The following is a 24,996-nucleotide window of genomic DNA, read 5'->3' on the forward strand; positions in this document are numbered from 1 at the left end:
TCTGTGAATAGTTGAATTAACTGAATCCACTTCTGTTTTTTGCCTAGATAGTCATTATTTAGAGAAAAGATCCAAAAACCGTGTTTTTGAGACATAATTTGTATGAGCTTACATGAGGGGGCGTGAGCTTGAAATCGTAGCTGACCAAATGTTAACAGATTTTTTCTGATGTCATTTGTATAGGACGAAATCGCACGACCTCGAGTACAAGTTGGATTAATTAATTAATTTATTAATTTATCAGGCTTTAACCACATAAAAAATTAGTGGTATGGTCCGTACAAAAGAGCATGACTCCAAATAAAGTACGCGCGGCCACAATATGATCACATAATAAGTGGAATAATATTACAAATGGCGTATGTTATGATGACGGATATAATTGAAAATTAGACAAGAGGTAGACTTACCTTGAAGGATAATTGTAATTCTATGAGCCATATGGAACATTATGACCTTATTATGCGTACTTTCTCGCGCATGCGCAAAGCCCACATTCCAAAGAAAACCATTGTTATGCAAATAGCAAACAGGTATATAATGTGAACGCCGGACAGACCAGGCCTCTCCTTTTCTTATGTGCAGATTAAAACAAACAAGAACATTTGGTATCATAACACTAGTAGGGGTTGGGAAGTCATATATCATGCTCCGACCCGGGTGGGAAAATAAGGTCATAATGTTCCATATGGCTCATAGAATTACAATTATCCTTCAAGGTAAGTCTACCTCTTGTCTAATTTTCAATTCTCTTTCGCCATACTACACATTATGCCCTTATTATGCGTGTTTAAACACATGATGCCAAATGACATTAGTAAGAAGATGCAATCAAAATGTACTGGTCATAGTCTTTATTATTATGACAAGACAATAGCACCTACAGATTTGCTTGTAGTAACGACAGGTTTATTGTAAAACCTATTAAACGTGCTGGCAGCCGACCAGTCAGCTAGCTTCAAAATGTCTGAAATGGAGGCTCCTTTAAGTAGGGCTGCAGAGCTAGCTGCGGAACGAAAACTATGAGCCTTATAGATTGATGTGTCTACAGAGGCTTGCTGAAGCACAGTCTTAAGCCAACGAGCTATGGTGCACGAGCGAACTGCCCTATGGGGCTTACAAAATGAAATAAATAACTGATTCACTGAACCCTCATCCAAAGTTCTTAGGGATTCAGTTTGAGCAATATAATGCAAGAGGTGTGCACGTGGGCACAAATTAATGTTTTCAGCAAAGCGTGGAATCTCGACCTTTGGAAAAGTCTTTCCTGGTCGAGATGTCTTAATACGGTCCTTTATTAGAAATACGATCTTGTCTTCATAGACCGACATGTTATCGAGGCTGAGCTTATGAAGTGACTGGCACCTTTGGGCAGTAACTAGAGCAATTAAGGTGGCCACCTTCAGGGTCAACTCTTTCAGCTTCAGACCAGAATAGGGAGCTAGACGTTCGAGATACTCAGTCACCACACCGACATCCCATGTATCCCTGTACTTGGGCTGAGGAGGTTTGGCCATAAACACACCTTTCATAAAGCGTGTCACTAGGAGGTGGGAGCCGAGCTTGCGACCACAAACTACTTCTAGGACTGTGGACACCACTGACCTATAGGTATTCACAGTACTGTAAGCTTTGCCTGGGAAGGCCACACTGGGGTTACGAGTAACACACGTTGGACCTTGTCTCTCTTCAGTTGGATTAGAACTCTTGCAAAAAGGCTAAAAGGAGGAAAGGCGTACGCATTAAAATCTTTCCAAACTAGAGAAAATGCGTCACATGCAAAAGCCGACGGATCTGGTGACCACGACACAAAACGACGCACTTTGGCGTTCAGGCGCGAGGCAAAAAGATCTATATCAGGATCGAACGTTGCCTGCGACAACCACTTAAACACAGTGGGATGGAGGCTCCATTCCGTTCTGTCATTAAAGTGGCGAGAGTTAAAGTCCGCAGTTTCGTTATGAATACCCGAAACATGGACGGCACTGAGCATTAGGTTTCTAGCTATACACCATTCCCAGATAGTTCTTGATAGCTGGTTAATAGCGGGAGAGTGAATTCCACCCATGTTGTTAATATAATAAACGGCCGTCGTATTATCGATTTGTAACTGGACATGAGCATTGCACAATTCTTTAGTCAAACATTTCAGAGCGAAAAACGCCGCTAAGGTTTCGAGATAATTAATGTGATGAGTGGTTTCGTTAGAGACCACAAACCACCTGTGTTAAGTGTATTACAACACGCTCCCCAACCCACACCACTAGCGTCACATGCTATAGTGATATCGGGTGCGGATGCAATCAAGGCTAAACCGTTATGATCAGCAATGTTATGGATTACCCACTGTAGATCGTCGCGTGCTTGGACACTCAGTGGACATGGGTCTTCAAAAGAAACGCCACGAGAAATAAGCTCAGATTTGCACATTTCGGTCGAGCGATAGAACAGTTTCATATACTTTACAGCTCGGAAAGCAGAAACTAAGAGACCCGAAACTTGGGCGACCTCGCGAACAGTAGGAGCGGAGTTCAATAAAAGCCGTTTACAATGAGAGACAATCTTTTCAATCTTACTCTCAGGAAGCGATATAGTCATGGATTTTGAATCGATAACAAACCCAAGAAATGTTATTGTTTTCGAAGGGTTGAGCTGGGATTTAGCAATGTTTATGGTGTATCCCAAGCGTGTCAAAAATTCACACACTTCTTGCGAATGAATAGAGCATTGTTCTACTGTTTTGCCGATCACCAAAGTGTCGTCAATATAGAATACAACCCTAATGCCTCGGAATCTCAAAGCTGCATAGACGGGTTTGAGAATTTTCGTAAATGTACGAGGGGCTAGTTTATACCCAAACGGGAGACATGAAAACTCGTAAAGCGAATTTTCCCAAGTAAACCGTAAATATTTCCGGTCATTAGGATGAATAGGAATACTAAAATAAGCATCTTTTAAGTCAATTGTTGCCATAAATTCGCCTGGTTGCAACAAATGCTTGGCATAATCTATACTTTCCATCTTAAAATGGATAGTACGAACAAACTCATTGAGTGGTTTAAGATTGATGACTGGTCTAAGATCACCTGTCTTTTTGGGAACCAAGAATAAATTCGAGATAAACTCATCTGAAAGATGGTTCGTTTTAACGATCGCTCGTTTAGAGAGCAATTTTTCGACCTCAGAGGCAATTAAAGCGTGATCTGAGTCAGAAAGAGGTCGAGAGACCGGACGACGAAATTGCCGTGGTTTTGTCTCGAATTCAAGACGATAACCTTGAATAGATTGTAGAATCCAAGGGTCTGTGGTGATCTTAGACCATTCATGGACTTTATGAGCTAGATTACCAGCAAAAGGAGAAACACTTACATCATTTACTTGTGTTTCTAAGCAGCAGTGTCTGACTCTGTCGACTGTTTTTTTCTCGTAACGAGGCGTCGAGCGGTTCTGATTGAATCTGTTGTAATTGTTGTTGCGCCGGGCTGGGCCCGGCTTTGAGGACAAAAAATCCTTAGAGCCTTGTCCTTGACGATTGCGGTTTCTGTTTCCACCACTTGCTCGAGTATCAGGATTCTTGGTGATCTTGACGGCAATTCTGTTCGCCTTAGCAATATCGTCTACTTTCTTAGACAAGTCATCTCCGAAGAGATGAGTTGTAACTGGAGTAGAAGCGGAACATAAAGACTGGTAGTCTTTGCTGAGAGAAGCCTTGAGCAAATCTCGCCGCTTGAGTGATGTCTGAAAACCAGCATTCCCAATGAATGCAAGAGCATCAGAAAGGGCTCCAAGGAGCTCTTGTGGTTCAAGGAGTTCTTTCTCCTTCTTGGCCTTTATAGCTGATTCAGCCAAAGACACTAAAACTTGACCAGTTTTAACAATCATCTTTTGTAATTCTTGGACGCCAAGGTCCACAGATTTTGCTTTGTATGGAAGCTCGTTCCACAAAGGTGAATTCACCCGTGGCACGCACAAAAGTTCGCAATTCTCAGGCGTGTGATATTTCTGAAGCAGAGGCTTCATCTTGTCTTCAATAGGTTTAGTAGTAAACGATTCGTTTACTCGTTTCGCCAAAGCTTCTTTGACTTTGGGACCTTTATTCTCTTGATCATCGAAGATGGAGGGCGGGAGTTCAAATTCGGCGTCGTCAGATAATATATCGCTTGCCAAATCGCCGAGTGAGGCACTCGGATCATAGCTCAGTCGAGCACGTTTAGGCGATGGTTCATCAACCTTAACGTTTTGAGATCTCTTTACGAGGTTAGACAAATCATCTATCGCCGACACAATGGAGTCTATTCCTAATCTCTGTTGTAGGAAGGACAGCGACTCTTCAGTGAACAGCTCGGTCGACAAAGATGGACCGTCATCTTGTAGAAGCGACAAATCGTCAGTATTATCTGCATGGAGAGACTCTTCGGTAGTCTTCGGCATTTTTCTTCAGGCAAATTTGCTGAGAAATATAAAGGCATAGGAACAAAGTCCCGTTAATAGTCAACTCGTTTACAAAATTGTATCAAGTAAAACAAGCAAGGAACGTGAGCTTACCTTGTGCGCTGGCACAAAGAAAGGAGAGGCCTGGTCTGTCCGGCGTTCACATTATATACCTGTTTGCTATTTGCATAACAATGGTTTTCTTTGGAATGTGGGCTTTGCGCATGCGCAAGAAAGTACGCATAATAAGGGCATAATGTGTAGTATGGCGAAAGAGAATAGATGATAGTGTGATAATAATGATAATGACTGAAAAATTAGTGAACTTATAATCAACTTGATGTAAATAAGAAAAAGATGTGAGAATAGATTCATATGATATATTGAGATTAATCAATTAATTCCAAATTGTACGAGAAGATCGTGCGATTTTTTGTTGATACTTCACTCAACAAAATTTCAGGAAAAAATGAAAGCGACGCCGTTCATCTTTGTCTGTTTGGCGGCCGATTTTCAGTCCATCGCGCAACTGAAATGCATAAAAAAGATTAGTTCTTACGGCTCTAAAACTTTATTTATATGTTTTTTAACCACAAAATGATAGAAAATAATTGTTTTGACATTGTTTTGGCCGTGTTGCCATAGCGACTTAATTTGGTACTCCTACGGAGTACAATTAACGCTATAATTGTACTCCTCTCGACCAATCAGAGTCGAGTAATTTTATTGAGTGTACTATAATACTCAAAAGACGAAAGATAACTACAGATAATCCAATACAATATCAGGTTTAGTGAAATTTACCTTGGATGTCTTTTATTGAAATCGAAATTTTGGAGATTTCCGAACTCAGTTTTTAATGGCCAAATTAACACGGCCACTATAAGACAGACTTGAAAACTGGCTAAAAAAAGGTGAGCAAAATATAAGCTTACTTTTGCTTTTTTCACATAACGATGCCGGTTTGGTTAAGCATATGAAGAGTTTTATGTTTTCGCAAAAGAAACGTATTTTTACCGCAATGAAATAAAGAAAAGAAAATGCAAAAAAAAAGCTGGAGATCATTAACAAACTAAACTAGTAAAATGAAGCCCCTGAACGTCAAAACCAAACTGGTATCAGTTAAAAAATAATTTTCTTATCCTAATTCTTAATTAAAACATTTTTGTTCCTTACATAAAAGCCTTAACTACTTTTCGAGAAGCTCAAAAACAGCCGAATTGTTAAAGATTTACAAAGCGTTAAATAAGGGACGAATATTTGTTGTAATATGCTCTCCGTGTTATATTTCTTCCAGCATTGAAATGAATTTAGCTTATCTTTAGAAATATTAAAAGCTTTGAGAGTAAACAAGAGAAAATGAACTAAGAGAAGGAATCCCCGTGCCCCATCATGTGCACACTTTGGGGCTATTTTTAGAATCATTGATGCTATTTTTAACTCGGTACCATGCCCGCGCGATAGTCCCTTTGATGCATCGTTTAAGTACACGAAAAGCGCAATATTTCGCTCCGTCCACGACAAAAACACAGGCTTTGTTTACTACAACACTGGAAGCCGCCTACCCTCAAGAAATCAACCAATCAGGTTCATCGCGCAAAATATCTCCAAGCTAAAAATAGCATCAAACTGTGCACATGATGGTGGGCTATATAGGTAGGATTCCTTCTCTTAGTTCATATTCTCTTGGAGAAAGTCTTTGTCATAAAAAATAATAATATACGATGTTTGCTAAAAAACACACATCTGAATTCTTAAAAAACACTTCTTGTTCCATCTTTGACTACATGGAAGTTTTTTTATTTGTTGTTCAGTTGGTCTATAATTTGTCCTAAAGCGATTTTTTCTGTGCATTTTAGAGCCTCATTTGCGAGTAGTTTTGCTTTGACATCAAGCGGGATTCCTATGTTGTGTACAAGGACGTACGTAGGTATGTATGTATGTACGGACGGACGGAAGTGACGTCAGCCAAGCCATAAAAATCAACTCGATGGTATACTATTTTTTCTTAAATATGGTGCTCCGCTCGCGCGGGAGCTCCGCTATTAAGATATAGTACCAGTCCAAACATAGATCATATATCTCAGTTTCCTGAGAAACTTCCCGTTTCAGCCCCTTCAGTTCTTTCCCTTTCTTTTCTTTTTGAATTTCCCTTGTTTGTCCTTTTCGTATCGCCATTAACTACATAGAAAAGAATCAACTCTTACCTTTGATATATCTATACACTTCTACACGTAGTACTTTGAAATTGTGGTATTTCGTTGGTATGAATCTTATGAGCCTGGCAAGACTTCGAGTATCGTCTAATGTATTCTTGACGATACTTTTTGTGTCTTTGTTACCGGGAAATATCTGCAAAGTCATACAAATAATCTGTCTTTCAAAATGAAAAAAATTCGTTATGCTAAATGTTTCCATGAGGGCTCAGGTAGCGCAGTAGTAAGTGCTTCCTGCTTTCACTCCAAAATAAAATAATAATTAAGAAATTAATGGTCAATATAGCGCACGATAGTAGCGTAAGCGTAGCGGAGCCGAGTGCAACTCTAGCTACCATCGTGCTATCCCAACTATCCAAGTGCACCATAAATAGATTTACGCACTGCTAGTGCATTGACCATTGCTCTTATCACATAAAGAACAACTTTACACGATAAAAACTGTTTATTTCGATCTGATCAAAGCACAGATTCTCCTAAGATGCGAGCACGCTACTTTTCGAGCTAAATTTGAAATCAGTCAAGTCTCGTGTTCGGAGGGGGAAAAAACCTCAATTTGTATCGTAAACTTAATTTTCAAAACTCAGTTTTTGCGGAAAAATCATGCAAAGGAAGCAGTTTATAAATGAAGTCTTGTTCGTTTTTATTCACAAGAAAGTTTTTCATTGACCGAGAAGAAGTCAAATTAGTGATATTTGTCGGAGCTTGGCTGCATCACAAATTATCTGAACATTTTAAACCAGTTATTTTTCGAAAACTGAGTAGAAAGAATACATCATTGGCTTTACATGGATTCCAGTAATCATCGTGGTGTTTTGCTGGACTACTGTGGTGACCTGTACGGCGGATTGAGTAATAAAAACTGAACTAATTGACTTCTCAACTGCAAGACTTCTCGATTTCGCTGCAGTGAGCTAGCCGGTGGAAGGGCGAGTTTTTTAGTGAGCCAAACTTGAGCTCAAACAAAACGCTATGAACTTTTTATAGAAAGGAAATCAATGAATATATTTTTCATTAAAAAATACAGAAAGGTAGACCAGTTAGTAGTCCTTTTAGTTTTATTTAATTTGAGTGCTTGCAATCTTCACCAAATTTTCACCAATTTGACGTCACCAGCGTGCTTCATACGAGTTTCATACATTTTCATTTCTTCATAGATGCAGAGACAATCAGAGCGCGCTTTATATCTCAGTTATGTTGTAAATAAATATGTTTTTATTTATATGCGGTTGTCTTCAAAGCTATATAAGCTTTTTAAACTGCGTATTCTCTATACACACTCCTAACTACATTTGAATATTATATACACATGACTCTCAACTCACATGTTGATTTTTACGGAAGGAGGAAACCCAGAGAACCCGGAAAAAATCCCCACGGCAAGGAGGAGAACAACATACACATTCAAACAAACTCGATTCGTATTTGGCGTCCCGCTGGAGTCGAACCAGCGACCGAAGACCCGTTGGACTAATAGCGATTGAAACGACGCATTAGCAGCGTACACCACCCATCACACCACAGCTCTGTGGTTCGTGTCGACCTGGCTGAGGGGTAAAATTTGTAAAGGTAACTTTGGCTTTCTACATTGAGGATTGTTGATCAATGAATCACTGTAGACCCGGCGCAGTCATAGTGTCCCTCGCATCCGTTTTTAGTGTCGGTCGTCACGCAACGCTCCTTCCCCACAAACGGCTGCTTGCATTCGAACTACATTCCTTTCTCATTGTTTGACCAATCACAAGACGGGTTATATTTAGAGAACCGTTCGCGGACTTTTGATCTGACCAATCACCGTGCATCTTTTATCTCGCATTCTCAACTCGTTCAGATGGCATCGATAGAAGAAGTATTTGGCCTCGTTTCTTCAAAGTTCGGTATTCCTGATCTAAATGCGCATCAGAAGTCGGCTATCAAAACTATAGTTGAAGAGAAAGTATTTCTTTTTGTCAATCTTCCAACAGGGTTTGGCAAATCTCTAATTTACTAAGCACTGCCTCTCGTATTTGGCTACAAATATACACAAGAGTCTGGTCACATCGTTGGTTGTTGTGTCTCCTTTAATTGAGACCTCTAGATCTGACGATGAATACGAGAACGAGTCCGAGTACGAGTTTTTAACTTTTAAACATCTCTTTGTAGTCTTGATCGTATACATAGATTGAAACTTTAGATTGTAAAAATTCGAAAATCGAATAAGATTTAGCGTTACTCGTACTCGTCGTCGTATCTAAAGGTCGCTAATAAGTCTAATGGATGACCAACTCTCAAACTGTTACGTAGTTTAAGAGTTAGTGCTGTGAACATAAGCTCACTTGGAAGAACGGTGTGAAGTTAAAAACGGCGAATGTTCCGCACCGATCGCTTTCGAAGATGTTCTTCGGCAGCTCAATTGAAACTCATCATGTTTATACTTTTGGACACTGTGATTGGTTCAATAGGAAACAATACGCTCGACCTCATTGGCACGATCCAAACAATGAGAAAGGAATGTAGTTCGAATGCAAGCAGCCGTTTGTGGAGAGGGAGCGTTGCTTGACGACCCACACTAAAAACGGATGCGAGGGAGACTAGCGCAGTCAACACCCCCAGTGCAAGCAATCAGTTCGGCTTCAGGCATATTTTTCCTAAAGGAAACGTATGCATTTGTCTTTGGATTGATATTACAGAGCGATATGATACGGTCATGCTTTATTACCTTCACTTTACCACCACTTTGATAAAGAGTCCAGTTTTTATTGTCAATAGATGTTGCTATCTTGTATTCGGTTGTCCACTCTTCATTTTGGTGTCCGCAACCTTGTGTAGCTACAGCACATATGGTAAACACTGCACCTAAGTCTATCTGTAGATAGTCACTCGAGTTACTAGTAGTCTTTGGTGCCCATCCATATCCACTGTAATCAATTCTCGCATGGTGGGGTTGATATCTGTTATCATGATATGAAGTTGCTGTCAAACTGGTATCTGGTATAATACTGTTGTTTGATACACCAATGGCATTATCTTCACATTCTGTACAAACAAAAAAATGTTTTTATTTTATATATAACTAGAATTCCATACAATAAATCTCTATTATAAAAATCTCTATGCTTTATATTTCACTGGTGAAAAATGCAATGCGACCAATCAGCGTCGCATACAGCTTTTCACAGTGTAAAAAATATAACCAATCAAAACATAAAATTGACCAAACCAACCAATCATAAAACGAGCAATTGTGACATTTGAATGGCTTCCCGCCAAAGCAAATTTGCGTTTTCTGTAGTTTTGTTGATGTGAACAAAATGGCGAGTCGTTTTGTGCCACTACATGTGCCGGTAGATTAGTTTATTCAAAACCAAGAAAACAAAAAGACCTTGCTTTATTGACCTAATATCTCGAGACAAAAAATGTGCAGCAAAACCTGGAAGAAATCCAGCCAAGAGATTTAGACGAGCTGCTTTCTGCTTTTCTCGTTGAAGTAAGGAAGAAAGATGGGGATGAATACGAACCGACGAGTTGTTTGTGTAAAACACGAACGAACGAGTCTTCGAGCAAACAACAAACAACTCGTGAATATAATCCCGTACGCCGCACTTTCTATGAAGTAATCTATATGTACAAGTTAGCCAAAAACAACAACAACAACGACAACAAACAAACAAACAAACAAACAAAACAAAACAAAACAAAACAAAACAAAACAAAACAAAACAAAACAAAACAAAACAAAACAAAGCAAAACAAAACAAAACAAAACAAAACAAAAACAAAACAAAAGCAAAACAAAACAAAACAAAGCAAAAAAAAGCAAAGCAAAGCAATGCAAAGCAAAGCAAAGCAAAGCAAAGCAAAGCAAAGCAAAGCAAAGCAAAGCAAAGCAAAGCAAAGCAAAGCAAAGCAAAGCAAAGCAAAGCAAAGCAAAGCAAAGCAAAGCAAAGCAAAGCAAAGCAAAGCAAAGCAAAGCAAAGCAAAGCAAAGCAAAGCAAAGCAAAGCAAGCAAAGCAAAGCAAAGCAAAGCAAAGCAAAGCAAAGCCAAAGCAAAGCAAAGCAAAGCAAAGCAAAGCAAAGCAAAGCAAGCAAAGCAAAGCAAAGCAAAGCAAAGCAAAGCAAAGCAAAGCAAAGCAAAGCAAAGCAAAGCAAAGCAAAGCAAAGCAAAGCAAAGCAAAGCAAAGCAAAGCAAAGCAAAGCAAAGCAAAGCAAAGCAAAGCAAAGCAAAGCAAAGCAAAGCAAAGCAAAGCAAAGCAAAGCAAAGCAAAGCAAAGCAAAGCAAAGCAAAGCAAAGCAAAGCAAAGCAAAGCAAAGCAAAGCAAAGCAAAGCAAAGCAAAGCAAAGCAAAGCAAAGCAAAGCAAAGCAAAGCAAAGCAAAGCAAAGCAAAGCAAAGCAAAGCAAAGCAAAGCAAAGCAAAACAAAGCAAAACAAAACAAAACAAAACAAACAAAAAAACAACAATGGCTCATCTACTAAGGAGTGATAAATATGGGGATTTCTACTTCTGGCTAATCTACCTCTAACTCGTTTTTTTCACGGATCATTTTTAAAACATAATTATCGTGATTCTTAACTCACTTTGTCTATATAAAGTACAGTACTTTGATGGACAAGATGGAACCTTTCTCGGAAACTGATAGACGAAATATTCCTTGCAGTTTCTTATCCTTACGACAGTTTCCTTAGTACAGCACGTGTCTCCTGTCGCAAAACAGAGTTGACGTTCAACTACCCCTTCCTCTACTGAAGGAAGTTGGCCATTGATCCACCCCATATATTCAGCAGAGCAGGACCATTTTCTTTTTATACACGATCTTGCCAACTGATTTCCAGCATAACCGACCACTCGGTACCATTCGGTGGTGGAAAGATGGTCGTCACAACCTTGGAATATCTCCTCCTCTGCAATGACGTCTTGTCTACGATCTGAATAATTGAGAATTTGGTATCCTTGACATTCTTGATGTACTAAACAATAAAGACTTTAATTACAGAATGCTCTTTAGGGGACTCTATTACTTAAGACCACAGGATGACTGATTCGTACCTGGAATCTTCAGGCATTGTTCCTTCAAATAACTAATCTGAGAAATATGTAGCCTTCGGTTAAAGTTATATAGAGATTTTTGTTCTTTTACCTTTATCTGCAAAAAGAAAATGGCTACTTGTCACTGATCAACTTGCAGCACTCTTAGTTTTTTTTCCAGTCCATCTAGATTTATTCTAGTACATTTCCTTTCGAGAACTACCATCGCCAAATCTTACCTGTAAACTCTCATCCTTTTCTGGAATTGGCAGTTGAATAAATACCCAATCGTTAGTTGGAGTACTGTAGCTCCATTCCTCTATAGTTTTATTTTCTGTTTGGAATACAACTGTAAATTTTATTGCAAGATTCGCCTTGCTGAGGCCTTGGATGTAAAATCGGAAGCATCGCCATCCTTCCGCTTTTGGATTAATGAGCGGACTCGTTAGAGGAGCAAATAATATGAGATTCTCTGAGAAGAGGGTTTTGTACCAATTAAGAATGTACGCTAAAATATAAAATAAAAATGTTTGAAATAAAAGGTTTCACCTTTGGAGGAAGGATTCCCTACAAACAAGAGGGTATATATATATAGCATATATGTAGAAATATATACTACAATCTTCCTGCAATCGAGTGTATATATGATATTGTAGGAAGGTTGTAGTATATATTCCTACATATATACTGATACCTAATTAAATACAAAAACATGAAGAAAAAAAAAGAGAAAAACTCTTTACCCATTCCTTCATTTTTTTCGAGATGTTTTAACCGTAAAGAATATCAAAAATAGGATTTGAGCGCAATGAGATGTTATTAAATATATGTTAAAGAATTTTTAGGCCAAAAAAGTGAAAACATAAAAATTAATATACTAAATTAAGGTATTAGGATACCTTACGAAAAATGACGATTTGCTCGAAAAAATTTTTTTTTGAAATTTCGTAACTTTAAACTTTTGTTTTTCATATTATTGAAACTTCTTGCAATTTTTGATTGGAAAAGCCAAAATTTTGAGACAAATCGAAAACGTGACTTTATCAAGACCGGAAATGTCCCGTCGCTTGCAATAACGTTGAGTCCAAATGCTCCTTTGTCCTCGTAAAAAGATCCTACATTGCGACCGTCCAGAACAACAGATTATTTGACAAGTGATGACAAAATGGAAGACTTAAGAGCGACTGTCTGTAAGGGTCGAGAACCTGATTTCAGCGACCACTTGGTCAAATTCTTCATACTTTGCCTGAAGATACCCTTGGATGGACCATTTACAAAAATCATATTAAAAGATTCCAGCGGATTTTTATTTTTGAGAAAATCCCAAAAGAGTGAAATGGTCGCCAAGCGCCGGTTTTCGGCTTCGATAATCGTCCCAAGGATACCCCAAGAACAAATGGTCGCTGTGGCTACAAAATTCGCCCAATCGAGCTGAAACTTTTCACAAACCTAGGGTAACATTTCAGCTTTTAAACTAGCTATAAAACTTTGCTGTATCTGGAAGGAATTATTTATTATATGTCGAAATACTAACGGTACTGAAAAATTACCGAAAGAAAGGAGCTATGTTTATCGAGCAAAAGCATCTACTGGTACCTACTTTTCTTGGGAATAAAATTGATTTCTTTAAAGATAAGCTATTAAAGTTAAACTGTACCAAATTTGAAGCTCAAAATCGAAGTATTTCTCAAGTTATTGCTTTTCAAAAACATTGTTTATTTCTTACTGGTTTAAGGGTCAAATGTCAACAAACTACAACTTCAAAGATTCCAGTTAATGCCGGAGTCGAATTGAATGCTTTATTACATGCATGGAAATTGCACTATCAAAAGACCGAGTTTTCATAGCTATCCATTTTACATTCTGTTACTTTTTGAATGCTAGCGCTGTTTTTAGATATTTCTTTCAGTTTAGGTAGTTTTTTGCCGAAAGTTCCCGTCGCTGGCACTGAGTAAAATTAAACAAACACGTAAACATTTACCTGAATTAATTGTCCTTCTGGCGTTACAAGATATCCACCTTCCATTGCATTACTTCTTGCCACTTCTGCCATTCTGAATCTTCAAAATAATTATTGTTCTTTATAATTTTTCTAGTAAATTTTATTGGTAGTAGAGATTTTATTTCTGAAATCAGCACGTTAGCCAAGGAAATCGAAATAAACCTTGACCTGTCAGAATTGATTAGATCATCAATGACAACTGCTAGCTGCGAGCCTTGATGTCTACTATGACAAATGTTCCTAACTATACGTTTACAAACTATATAAAATTATCATTTTTAATCTCAATAAGAATTTGTATCATTGTCTTACTTTGTTCTTGATGTTTACAGTATAATGAGTCATGTATGATAAACACAAGTAATTGGAGCAAGTGACAAAATTTAGACTCGTCACGCAAATCTTAAAACTGTACTCGCTCTAGGAACGCCTTGTACTAATTTTTATTTTAGCATGACGAGACTGTTGAATTAATGCAAGACATAGATAGAACAATTAAGATTCCGTTCGTCCACTGCCGGTATCATATAATATTGTTGAAGATCTACGCCTTTTATGCATCGTTTCCGCAGCTACTAATATTTGATTTTTTTTAAACAGAACCCAATGAATCTAAAGACCAATAAAAAGAATTATTCTTCAGTAGGGGTGCAAAGTTGAGGCTACAGACACTGCCCCCCCCCCCCCCCCCCCCCCCACATCAGCTACCTATCATATCGGTACACGTTTGTAGTAGCATTGATTATCACGAGAATAGTTCTTGTTAAGAACTAAACTTAAGAACAATAAATCCTCTAGCAGTTCGTGTCCTTTTTACAAGGGCACTTGCTAACGAAGTCCTTCAAAAGTGTAAGGTAGGGCGCTTTGCGACGCACAGGACGCTGAGGTACGTCAAGATCAAGCTGCTCGCAGATGTGTTGGAGCATAGGCACCTTGAGGTCTTTTAACTTGTCTTCCGTATCCATCGTGCACAAGTCGTACTGGTCGTAGACAAGTGGATGTTGTGGCTGGTCAATTTCTTCAATATGTTTCCTTACACTACTAAAGTTTATCTCCTCCTGGACTGCTTGAAGGTCAGCCTCATCGGGATATTGTTGTCGAGACGCAGCACTCAGGCGAGAAAAATATGATGCAATTTGATGCAACGTCAAAAATTCTGACAGCTTGAACATACGATTCCCGTCTGCGTCACGAGCTCGTCGCATCTCTCGCGCAACTAAGTCGGCGTTCAGCTTTCGACCTGTTGTTTGACCGATGCGAAACTTTGCTTTCATATATGATATTTGTTTGTCGTTGAAACGATATGATTTTTTAGTAGATCTTAGAGCCCAGCCCTTATGGATATCATTCGACGATGCACCTTGTTGTTTTGGGATGGTTATAGTAGGCACCACTCCCACGCCTTCGTCGAGATTGGAACTGTATCCTATCTTGGCGAGATCGAGAAGTGTGTGTTTCTCTACATGTCGTACACACTTCTCGAGAGAGAGATGCTTTTCGAGAGCAGACACCCTCTGAAACACTCGAATGCACCCTTCTTGCGGACAGCAGAACACTCCAGAATTAGGACTCACACCTTGTGTGTTCACCTCTTCACTTTCCTGCAAGACGCTTGTCTCTGGCGGTGCCTTTGTTTTACCACCAAGTGCTCGGAAATCTCCTGGGGAAAACGGCGAATCCAACCAGGCTATATGAGATCCTTCATTGTAAAAATACAAACACATTATTTAGTGTAAAAGCGCTACCCGGGGAATCAGATGCTTCATTCTATTCTGTCTTTTAATTTATTTTTAATCTAATCGTTTAAAAAAGCGTCCTTCCAAAACTGATAATTAAAGAGCCCCCTCTACCTTCGATGCATTGCTTTACTTACCGCTTGATGACTCCACCTTGATTTTCTTCCCGACACCTATCTTGTACGCACGCCAACACCTGATGTAGTCTTTGCTAAATTCAAAGTTATTGAATTTGGTCACTCCAGGAATGCTCTGCTCAACTTCTGGGAACTCGGGAATTGCTTCTAGAGCCACCACCCGCACTCCGTTTATCCCACCATGGGAGAGCAGTGCATCCTTCAGGTCGTTCGAGTTGAGGACATCATTTCCCTCATTTATGAAGGCTCGGATGTGACCTTTACACGTTGCAGCTAACCGGTCAGCAGCTCCTTTGCCACCCTGTGGGTCACTAAAATCCACTCGTTTGATGGTTACCCCAGTGCTAGCTGTTATCTTGTGGCATGACAATATAGTGGGAGCGCTGTGATAGCAAGCAGCATTGTCCTGACGTAAATAAGCATCATTGATTTCAGGATATTCCTTCTTGAGTGTAGACAGGACATGCTGGATGATCGCTATTACCGGTGAGCTCCCCTGGCTGCATGACTGAACGACGTGGACAAAAGTTTGCCACTGAAGCACCCCCTCCACGCGTCTATAAACAACGGAGATGTGCCAGGAGATGCCACGCTTGCCAAACCAGTCTGCCTGAGATTCCCGGTATCGCTGTGGCAGGAATTTCATAGCCCAGTCATTGACTATGAAAACTGCGTTTCTGTCTAGAGTGTCGATGGTATCTAGGCGAGCCTGGTCTTGACGTAGTGAGCGTAGAAGGTGACATTTCCAAGACTGTATGGCAAGCATGGCGGTATTAGCAAGGTAGATTGCTTCATCCTTTTCGTCTTCGTTAGGGTAAGATGCCTCAGATATCGCGTTCGAAATAACTTCCAAGACGTTCTTCAGACTCTCACACTGGTGACAAATCTCCTCATGATTGTGATCACATTTCTCGCACAGTGTGGACTCTTTGTTGTCACTCAGAGCGTACACGACACAGTGGTCTGCAACTTCTGCTGCATTACTAAGGTGGACCTAATAAAGGAATTTATAATAATGATTAATATATTGGACAACAGATTTTAGAATTTGGATGCATCTAAAATAGACCAGTTATCCTTCTAAAGAAGTTTAAGGTTGAAATAACAGGAACACGTGGTTAAGTTTTTACTACCTTGAAATCGCTCTTTAGATACAGTTTAGCAGTTTTCAGCGCGTCGATATGCTGGCGTTCCCAATCTTTGCCTAACTGGCTGTGCTCGCTTACTTGGCGTACTAGTTGTATAAGATCATCAAAAGCTCGAGCACCATCTGCGGCAAAGTAATCCAGGCCCTGGAGGGACTTACGAACAGATGCTTTACATTCTGATAAGATTCTTAGCATGGTGCGGTCGCTGAATGGCTCGAAGCTTGTTTCGTCGCAGTACGCCTTGTATTGCTTTACTATTCGCTGGGGTACCACAGTTCGTATAACGTTTGGCACTTCGATCTTTCTACCAGTTGATAGTGTTAGCAGTTTCTGTCCAAATGGTAAGTCTTGTATAAGGTGAGGGCTTGTGATAAATGATAAAAAGTGATCGAGTTGTCCTCGGTTTACGCGCATTCGGATTGTGGGGTGATGTTGGATTGGGGCTCCACGTCCGAACTGCAAGTGGTGCAGGTTAGCAATTGTATAGCGGTATCTGGAGAGTGTTGGAATGAAGTATGTTATTGTCTTGTAGTTAGCAATTCCCGTCATGATTGAAAGAACCTGCCTTCTGCTCTCCCAACTTTCTGCGTTGTTATATGCCTCTGCAAGGGCCTGGAGATATTCTCTCGAGGAATTAGAAATTTCTTCTATTCCAAGGGCTTTATATATTGCTGTCGAAGATTCAATTTCCTGTCACAGAGCTCCTGCATTATTTGGACTGATGGTTGTAAGGACCGCAGCGACAACCTCCACCGCGCGTGCAGTATAACGCCACTTGGTGGTGGCACTTACAGTCTCCAACTCCAGCCATGGTTGTGTGATGGGCGCAACTCCCCGAGAAACCAGAAACCGATTCAGTTTATCACGTGGTTCATCTAGAGAAAGAGCACCAGCATCATCACTCGAGGTAGTACTCCCACTCTCAGGGCTGAGGAAAGTATCATCATGTTGCTGACTTGATATTTTTAGCTTGGAAAACGTCTTGCTTAAGCTGTTAGAGCTGTCGCTGTCCTCACTGGAATGCACTGCTTCTGCACTCTGCTATAGAAGAAGTCGTTAGGAAAATATCAATTTATATACTAATTGGAGTTATTTGGTTTCCCGTTTCACCCCCAGTCAAAATTTTTGTAGACAAAAATCCTCCACAAATAGCGGAAACTGCGACCTGTGGAATCACATTAGTATGGTACACAGATTTGACGAATTTTATTACAATTCCGTACCTCAATTGACGCCGCAGAAGTCTTGTCTTCATCAACTATTCTGTTGTTGACATGTTCTCGACATTTGGTGCATATTGCTGTCCAAAAGATTTAGAACAAAATGAGCACCAGTGTAGCTAGTCATAGTTGTAGTAGAAGAGCATTGAAACATGCATAGTTCTAAATATCTCCCTCCAACCTTCCTGACAGTATTTACATCACACATCATGGAACTAACCCTAACCCTAACCTCATGACTAAAGCGGATTAGTACTTACGTAATCCGACGGAAATAAGTATGCCTGTGGTCTTCAAGATCAACCAAGACTGCTTGCTGTTGATGCGGTGACTCCCCTTCGCATTAGCTGTGTGTGTAGCAATACTTTGTGGGGCTGCGCAGTTCGTTCTTCTCGACCGCCACCGGATTCCAAAGTCAGCTCTATGACGCGGGCATATACTTAGTATTTTGTGCTGCTCGTCCACACAGAAAACACCTGAAAAATTCATTTGATATATGCAGCGTAAATTATATTTCCTAAGAATATGAGCTTTTCGGAATAATTACTTACCTGCTCGAGTTAGCAAAAGTTTTAACTCACTCTCGACCCCCTCGTCAGCAGCAAGTTGCAGTGATCGCAGATGACCCTGTACGTCTCTTGTACAGGACCCAAGCGGAATGAAATCCAGATGACCAGGATATTCTGTACTCTGGCCGCAAACAGTAATATCATTCCTCGGAAAAAGTTTCTCCAAAAGAGTGCGATACTCGCAAAAATCCATTATCTGGTCTAAGACAAACTCATGCTATGTGATTGCGAAATTCAGCCCACAATACTACTAGTAAAGGTTACGAAATACTGGAAAACATATATTTGATACCTAGTTTGTTTTGTCACACAAGCACGATTCAGGTATTGTGTTACACATTAATAAGGCCGTAAATGTCTACATTCGTTACGTAACGAATTCTGGGACTGCGAATCTATAGCTTTCACTAAGCATTCACTAATGGTGTCCTTTGAAAGATACCTTGTATTATTTACGAGGGCTTCATATGTGTACTTATTTTAAAATTACGTTAGATGGCTCGACAAACTGTAGATAGGCATCATCTGTTTGTGACTTTTAAGAAGGCCATTGTTTTGCTCTTTCCAAGATATTCAAAGTAGATCAATAAAAGGTACTGAGAACAATAGTAATGTTGAAGATTCAGAATGGCAGAAGTGGCAAGAAGTAATGCAATGGAAGGTGGATATCTTGTAACGCCAGAAGGACAATTAATTCAGGTAAATGTTTACGTGTTTGTTTAATTTTACTCAGTGCCAGCGACGGGAACTTTCGGCAAAAAACTACCTAAACTGAAAGAAATATCTAAAAACAGCGCTAGCATTCAAAAAGTAACAGAATGTAAAATGGATAGCTATGAAAACTCGGTCTTTTGATAGTGCAATTTCCATGCATGTAATAAAGCATTCAATTCGACTCCGGCATTAACTGGAATCTTTGAAGTTGTAGTTTGTTGACATTTGACCCTTAAACCAGTAAGAAATAAACAATGTTTTTGAAAAGCAATAACTTGAGAAATACTTCGATTTTGAGCTTCAAATTTGGTACAGTTTAACTTTAATAGCTTATCTTTAAGGAAATCAATTTTATTCCCAAGAAAAGTAGGTACCAGTAGATGCTTTTGCTTGATAAACATAGCTCCTTTCTTTCGGTAATTTTTCAGTACCGTTAGTATTTCGACATATAATAAATAATTCCTTCCAGATACAGCAAAGTTTTATAGCTAGTTTAAAAGCTGAAATGTTACCCTAGGTTTGTGAAAAGTTTCAGCTCGATTGGGCGAATTTTGTAGCCACAGCGACCATTTGTTCTTGGGGTATCCTTGGGACGATTATCGAAGCCGAAAACCGGCGCTTGGCGACCATTTCACTCTTTTGGGATTTTCTCAAAAATAAAAATCCGCTGGAACCTTTTAATATGATTTTTGTAAATGGTCCATCCAAGGGTATCTTCAGGCAAAGTATGAAGAATTTGACCAAGTGGTCGCTGAAATCGGGTTCTCGACCCTTACAGACAGTCGCTCTTAAGGTGTTTTGACCAACACCATCGTGGCTCCCTTCAGCTTCCGGCTCCAAACAAAGAAATGAATTTTTCTCAAATTTTTTTGCCCCCGCTAAAACCTCAACTTCAAAAAGCTAAAAGTCCCTTGGATTTCATTCAATTTTTCTAAAATTTGGAGACTTTAAAAAGTAACTCATGATCCAAAAAGGGTTGTCTCCAATTTTTGAAATTTAATTTCTTTCTAAGTTTAAGTTATGACGCTTTTTACTCTAAACATCACTCCAAAAGCAATAGCCGAACTTTGATGTAAAATAGCGAGAGATATAAAAAAGATATCAAAAATCTGGGACACCCTTTTTGATCTTATTATTTCCTGAGTATGTTACTGAGATTCCCAGTCACACGCGACCAAGTGAGACCAAAATCACAAACGAAAAATTGAGTTTTGGTGGACGTCAATCAAAAGGGTTTCTTAAACATGTCTAAGGATTCCGACTCCAAATTTCAAACGTTTAACTGCAAACTATCAGTATTGACTTATCCTATCTTGAAGAAACTCAAATCATAGCCATAGCGATAGCTTTGCAATCAAGCGTTAAGATTCGGAGCCGGAATCCTGTGACATTTTTGAGAAAATATATCCAGAGTGAGAAATTCACAGCGACAAGAAGCATGAGATAAGGACAACGATTTTTGCACATTTGCACGTGTTCACGTGAGTATTCACATCAGTCCTGGTGTAGAAACCAATAGTAACGATAGAAAACCCTTTTGATTGACGTCCACCCAAATTCATTTTTTCGTTTGTGATGAAGGTCTAGTTGGTCGCGTGTGATTGGGAATCGCAGTAAGACATTTTTCACAAACATAGCTTAAAATGTACGTGTCGGTTAACGTTTTCACTGAGGCATGGTCAAATTTCGCTTCGAGGACAATAATGTGAACAAAAATTTAAAAAATCGTATTTTGAAGATTTCTTCATAAGCTATGTTTACTCAGCTTTCATAAAATGTATACTTTGTTTGTGCTATACTATAAAGCTAGCACGTTATTCACGCTTGCGCGCATAGTGGTCGTAAACGTATCCTAATACCTTAATATCAACACTAAAAAAACCTTATGAATTTGACGTGTCTTGAGATGTTATGCGCAATGAGATATTATTAGGAGAATTTTTAGGCCAATAAAGTGAAAATATATAAATAAATATACTTAATTGATATCCGATACTTAAAAAACTTATGTATTTGTTGTGTCTTGCATCAAAGTAAGGTATACAGTCCTTTGACTAAACGTTGTCGTTGATCGGATCATCCCTACAGCGCCTGGACCGAGAAGGATAACGGGTAAATTACCCAGATCTTGCGTCATCCAAACTGCTCGCCAGTTTAAATCTTTGCCGTATGTTCGAGGCATGGTTTTAGTAAATTAAATGGGATCGAAAAAAGCGAGCTCAAGACGTGTTAGATAACATATGCGATAGCTAGTAACTGTGAATTAATTATCCCCATGATCCTTTCCGGTCTAGGCGCGTAGGGATGAAACCGATCAAACGACAACGTTTAGTCAAAGGACTGTAAAAGTGTTTTTGTCAAAGAACCACTAGGACGAAAATCGCTCCAAAATTAAAACTCTTTCATTCAAGCTGGAACTGTGCTGAAATAATCTTCAATACATTAACAACCACTCACTGAAATATCTTTCTGACATTCGAAAGGAAAGGACCAAAACTTTATGATTTATTTTCGTTCGCCATTATTTCTTTGACTCACAGAATTCGGCTCAAGAGCAATGGCACGAGTAACGTATGACGTCATTTACTCAACCCAAACCAAAACATTGGTGGCTAAATGTATGTGCCATGTCCAGGGCGCTAATTAGGTAATTAACCTAATTAGCGCCCTCACCATGTTCGTAAAACTCTGTTTATTTGTTTTATTCAGAAAATATATAACGTTTCATTCGATTCCTTAACTACTATATGACCAAACAAATGTCTAGGCGCTGAAATTTTTCAGTTTCAATAATACTGACGATCATAATTCGAAAATTTCAATACATCTCGGCACGCCAAGAATCACAACAAAGTTGGACGCATGGACGAGATTCTAGCGTCTCCATCGCGCCGACAGGGAGTGACAGGGAGATTCGGAATCTATTCGAATCATTTTAAGGATAACAACTTTTCAAGGTTATATTCACATACAAGGGCAAAGAGCAACCACACAATTTGGGTCCGCAAGACATCCCACACAATGAACGAGCTGAGTGACAGACGCCGCTGCCGCGCGCGTAATAAATAAGAAACCTTTGAAATGTTCTTTTACAAAGATGATATTAGATAATCGTATGTTTGTACCTATTCAATGCATGATAAACATTTTAAAGCAAATAATAACCGTTCTGTAGTAAATCAGCTAGGAGAATTACGAGCTCGCATTCTAAATTTTTCAGCACATATAGATCTTAGTAATTGTCACAAATCTTTATATCACAGCGCAGAATTCAAAAGCCAATCGGTTTTTTTCATAACATCAATAGCTGTTAGATTACATTAGAACTTCAAATTTAAGATCTTTATATCATGGACAGAATATAGCAAATACAAATAATGAAATGAAAGTAAGGAATTCTTATGAAAACCTCTTCCCAAGCATTGCTTCTTCCTCTAGTTCGGCTTCCATTTTCTCTTTTATACACGATAACTTCTGGTTCTAACTCTTCAGGATTGACAAAGCGAGCATCCAAAGGACTTTCCATCATATTTGAAAAGGTATCAAAGGTTTAAAATCAAACGCCCTTTTGCGAACTCGTGGATACTTGTTGCAATTTTCGAAGATTGGTCTTCCTGTGCCCTCCTTATGCTTGTTGACATTCTCAAAGGATTCCAAATACTGCGCTCGATGTAATATTTTAAATACTCAATTTATCTAGTAAGATGAGTAATCGTCATTTTTATGTTCCTTTTAACACCTAATTCTTCGCTATTTTGTTGAGTTTGGAAGCGAATTCTGTGATGAATTAATTGTCTGAACTTCAATTAATACGAAAGACGACTTCGACTAACGACTTCGATTCTTGGTTTGCAATTAATCCGAAGAGAGCACAATTACAAAAGCCTGGATGTCCGTCATGTTGGAAGATATAACAAAAGAATTCATTGAAAACTCTTTTGTCAAATTCTTCCAACATGGCGGCTATGACGTCTATTGCAAACGAAGAATAGAGTCAACTGAGTCAAGTACAGAGAATAATTGTAAGAAGATCTATTTGAAAACGCTTTCTCTGTTTTCAATTTCAAAGGCGGGCTGTGTGTTTTATTCCAGGAATAATTTAACCTACGAGCTCAAAACTGAATATGCAAGACAATATGAGATTTGTTTTGCTGAATACCGCCGTGACTTTGAGCTGTCTCTATGGAGAATAAAGTCCTCCAGCGCTTGAAATCAGAATCTCTTATTAACCTTTTTTCGATATCCGGCTCGATCTACGAGGCTTCTGAAAAATCGAAATATTAACGTTACATAAGCGTTTTTGTTTACTTTAATACATCAGAAAAAAAAGGTTTAACTCATTGAAATTTTATTTCAGGCTTCAATATAATTTTACTTCAACTTGCATGTTTCCGCTTGATTCTTTTAATATGAATAATTCGAAGATAAAAGTATGTCCGACTGTGCGCATGCACAGTGGGCCCCCCACGGCGTTTACAAGTGCTAGAAATATATCCCACATGGAACATCAGCATTTCGTTCCCCCATATAAGTAACAAAGTAATCTATATGGTATAAAGAGCTTTGTTCTTGTTAGTGTCGTGCAACGTTCGTAATCAGATGACGTAAGACGATCGACAAACGTTTAATTATCGATCTGCTAACATCTTAGTGAGTGAGTGAGTGAGTGAGTGAGTGACACATTTGCATATTCAGACCCCTCACAAAAACTCGTTTCTACGCTTCGCGTATCCACGAGTTAAAAAGAGTGTTTAGATTATTCTTTTCACGATAACGCGTTTAAAACATCCAATAAACTTCCGGTAACTTAACAAGAAATGTATAGTCAAAACGACGCTAACATGAAGGTGTTGAGTAAATGACATCACAGCGTAAAACCGCTGTACATAATAACTCGTAGGCCGTGAGTCAAAAAATTAATGGCGGAAGAAAATAAATCGTAAAATTTTGGCCCTTCCCTTTCGAATGTCAGAAAGACATTTCAGTGAGTGGTTCTTAATGTATTCAAGATTATTTCAGCAAAGTTCCAGCTCGAATGAAAGAGTTTTAATTTCGGAGCGATTGTCGTTCAAGTGGCAATTTAACTTTCTATATGTACACAATCATATTTTATGCAGTTTTTCCGTTTTTGCATCTCATTAGATGTTTGTATATATGCACAAATGTATACTACAACCTTTCTACAATTGACTGTGTATATATATATATATACACACACTCGATTTGAGAAAGGTTGTAGTATACATTTATATAAATATTTAATAAAAATAATAATAATAAAGAGTATTTTATATAGCGTCAATATCGCATGGCTTCAACAACGCTTTACAATATATTGATCATAAGAAAAGAAATATGGATAAAACATAAAAGTAGGTTTATATTTGAAGCTTAAATCAAATTTATCAAACGTATTAGTTTACAATGCGACTACTCCAACCAAAGCCACCTCGACAAATTTTCCACAAATTATCCAATAGTGTTTGAGTATTTAGACAATAGATTAGCGGCAAATTTTGAATTTAAATATTCTTCCGTTGTTCCGGTTGGTAAAACTAAATGATGAAGAAGAGCTTGTAATATATTTTCTTCGCAAATTTAGTGATTTGTGTCACCAAAGATATAGAAAAATAGTTATGTACGACTTTAAATACGACAGGAAAGCAAATTAGAGACAGTATAAAACACAGTCTTTATGATTACAGTTTGTTTTCCAGACAAAGATATTATCAGACTGACACTGTTAGATCTTATCACCATGTTGCTATGCGACAGCACGTTTATATTCGACAACAAAGGTGCCGGCATTCTTCTAAGCCG

The 24,996-nt window shown here is 38.8% G+C and overlaps 3 protein-coding genes across 3 annotated transcripts in view; all 3 read right to left on the bottom strand.

The window, feature by feature from the left end:
- Positions 1-24,996, bottom strand: part of LOC116290494 (uncharacterized) — a 45,104-nt gene that overhangs the window by 11,698 nt on the left and 8,410 nt on the right. Inside the window, exons 12-16 of the mRNA XM_089025026.1 lie at positions 11,890-12,158; positions 11,672-11,768; positions 11,203-11,592; positions 9,346-9,662; positions 6,639-6,783 (exon numbers count right to left, since the gene is read on the bottom strand). Coding sequence (XP_088881152.1) covers positions 6,639-6,783; positions 9,346-9,662; positions 11,203-11,592; positions 11,672-11,768; positions 11,890-12,158 — 1,218 coding nt within the window. The remainder of the gene's footprint in view (positions 1-6,638; positions 6,784-9,345; positions 9,663-11,202; positions 11,593-11,671; positions 11,769-11,889; positions 12,159-24,996) is intronic.
- On the bottom strand, positions 2,167-4,690 carry LOC148904607 (uncharacterized). Its single transcript, XM_089024927.1, has 2 exons — positions 4,546-4,690; positions 2,167-4,450 (listed from the first exon to the last, which is right to left on the bottom strand). Exon 2 carries the CDS (start codon positions 4,429-4,431, stop codon positions 2,167-2,169), a length of 2,265 nt encoding a protein of 754 aa, XP_088881053.1. The 5' UTR covers positions 4,432-4,450; positions 4,546-4,690.
- Positions 14,352-17,375, bottom strand: LOC148904608 (uncharacterized). The gene is made up of 3 exons (XM_089024723.1): positions 16,659-17,375; positions 15,526-16,519; positions 14,352-15,351 (listed from the first exon to the last, which is right to left on the bottom strand). The coding sequence occupies exons 1-3, from the start codon at positions 17,220-17,222 to the stop codon at positions 14,447-14,449; spliced, it is 2,463 nt and encodes an 820-aa protein (XP_088880849.1). The 5' UTR covers positions 17,223-17,375; the 3' UTR covers positions 14,352-14,446.

This window comes from Actinia tenebrosa, unplaced genomic scaffold (genome assembly GCF_029948245.1).
Source record: "Actinia tenebrosa isolate PJP-AT-01 unplaced genomic scaffold, QUT_ActTen_1.0 PGA_scaffold9__36_contigs__length_13948895, whole genome shotgun sequence".
NCBI classification, from domain to species: Eukaryota; Metazoa; Cnidaria; class Anthozoa; order Actiniaria; family Actiniidae; genus Actinia; species Actinia tenebrosa.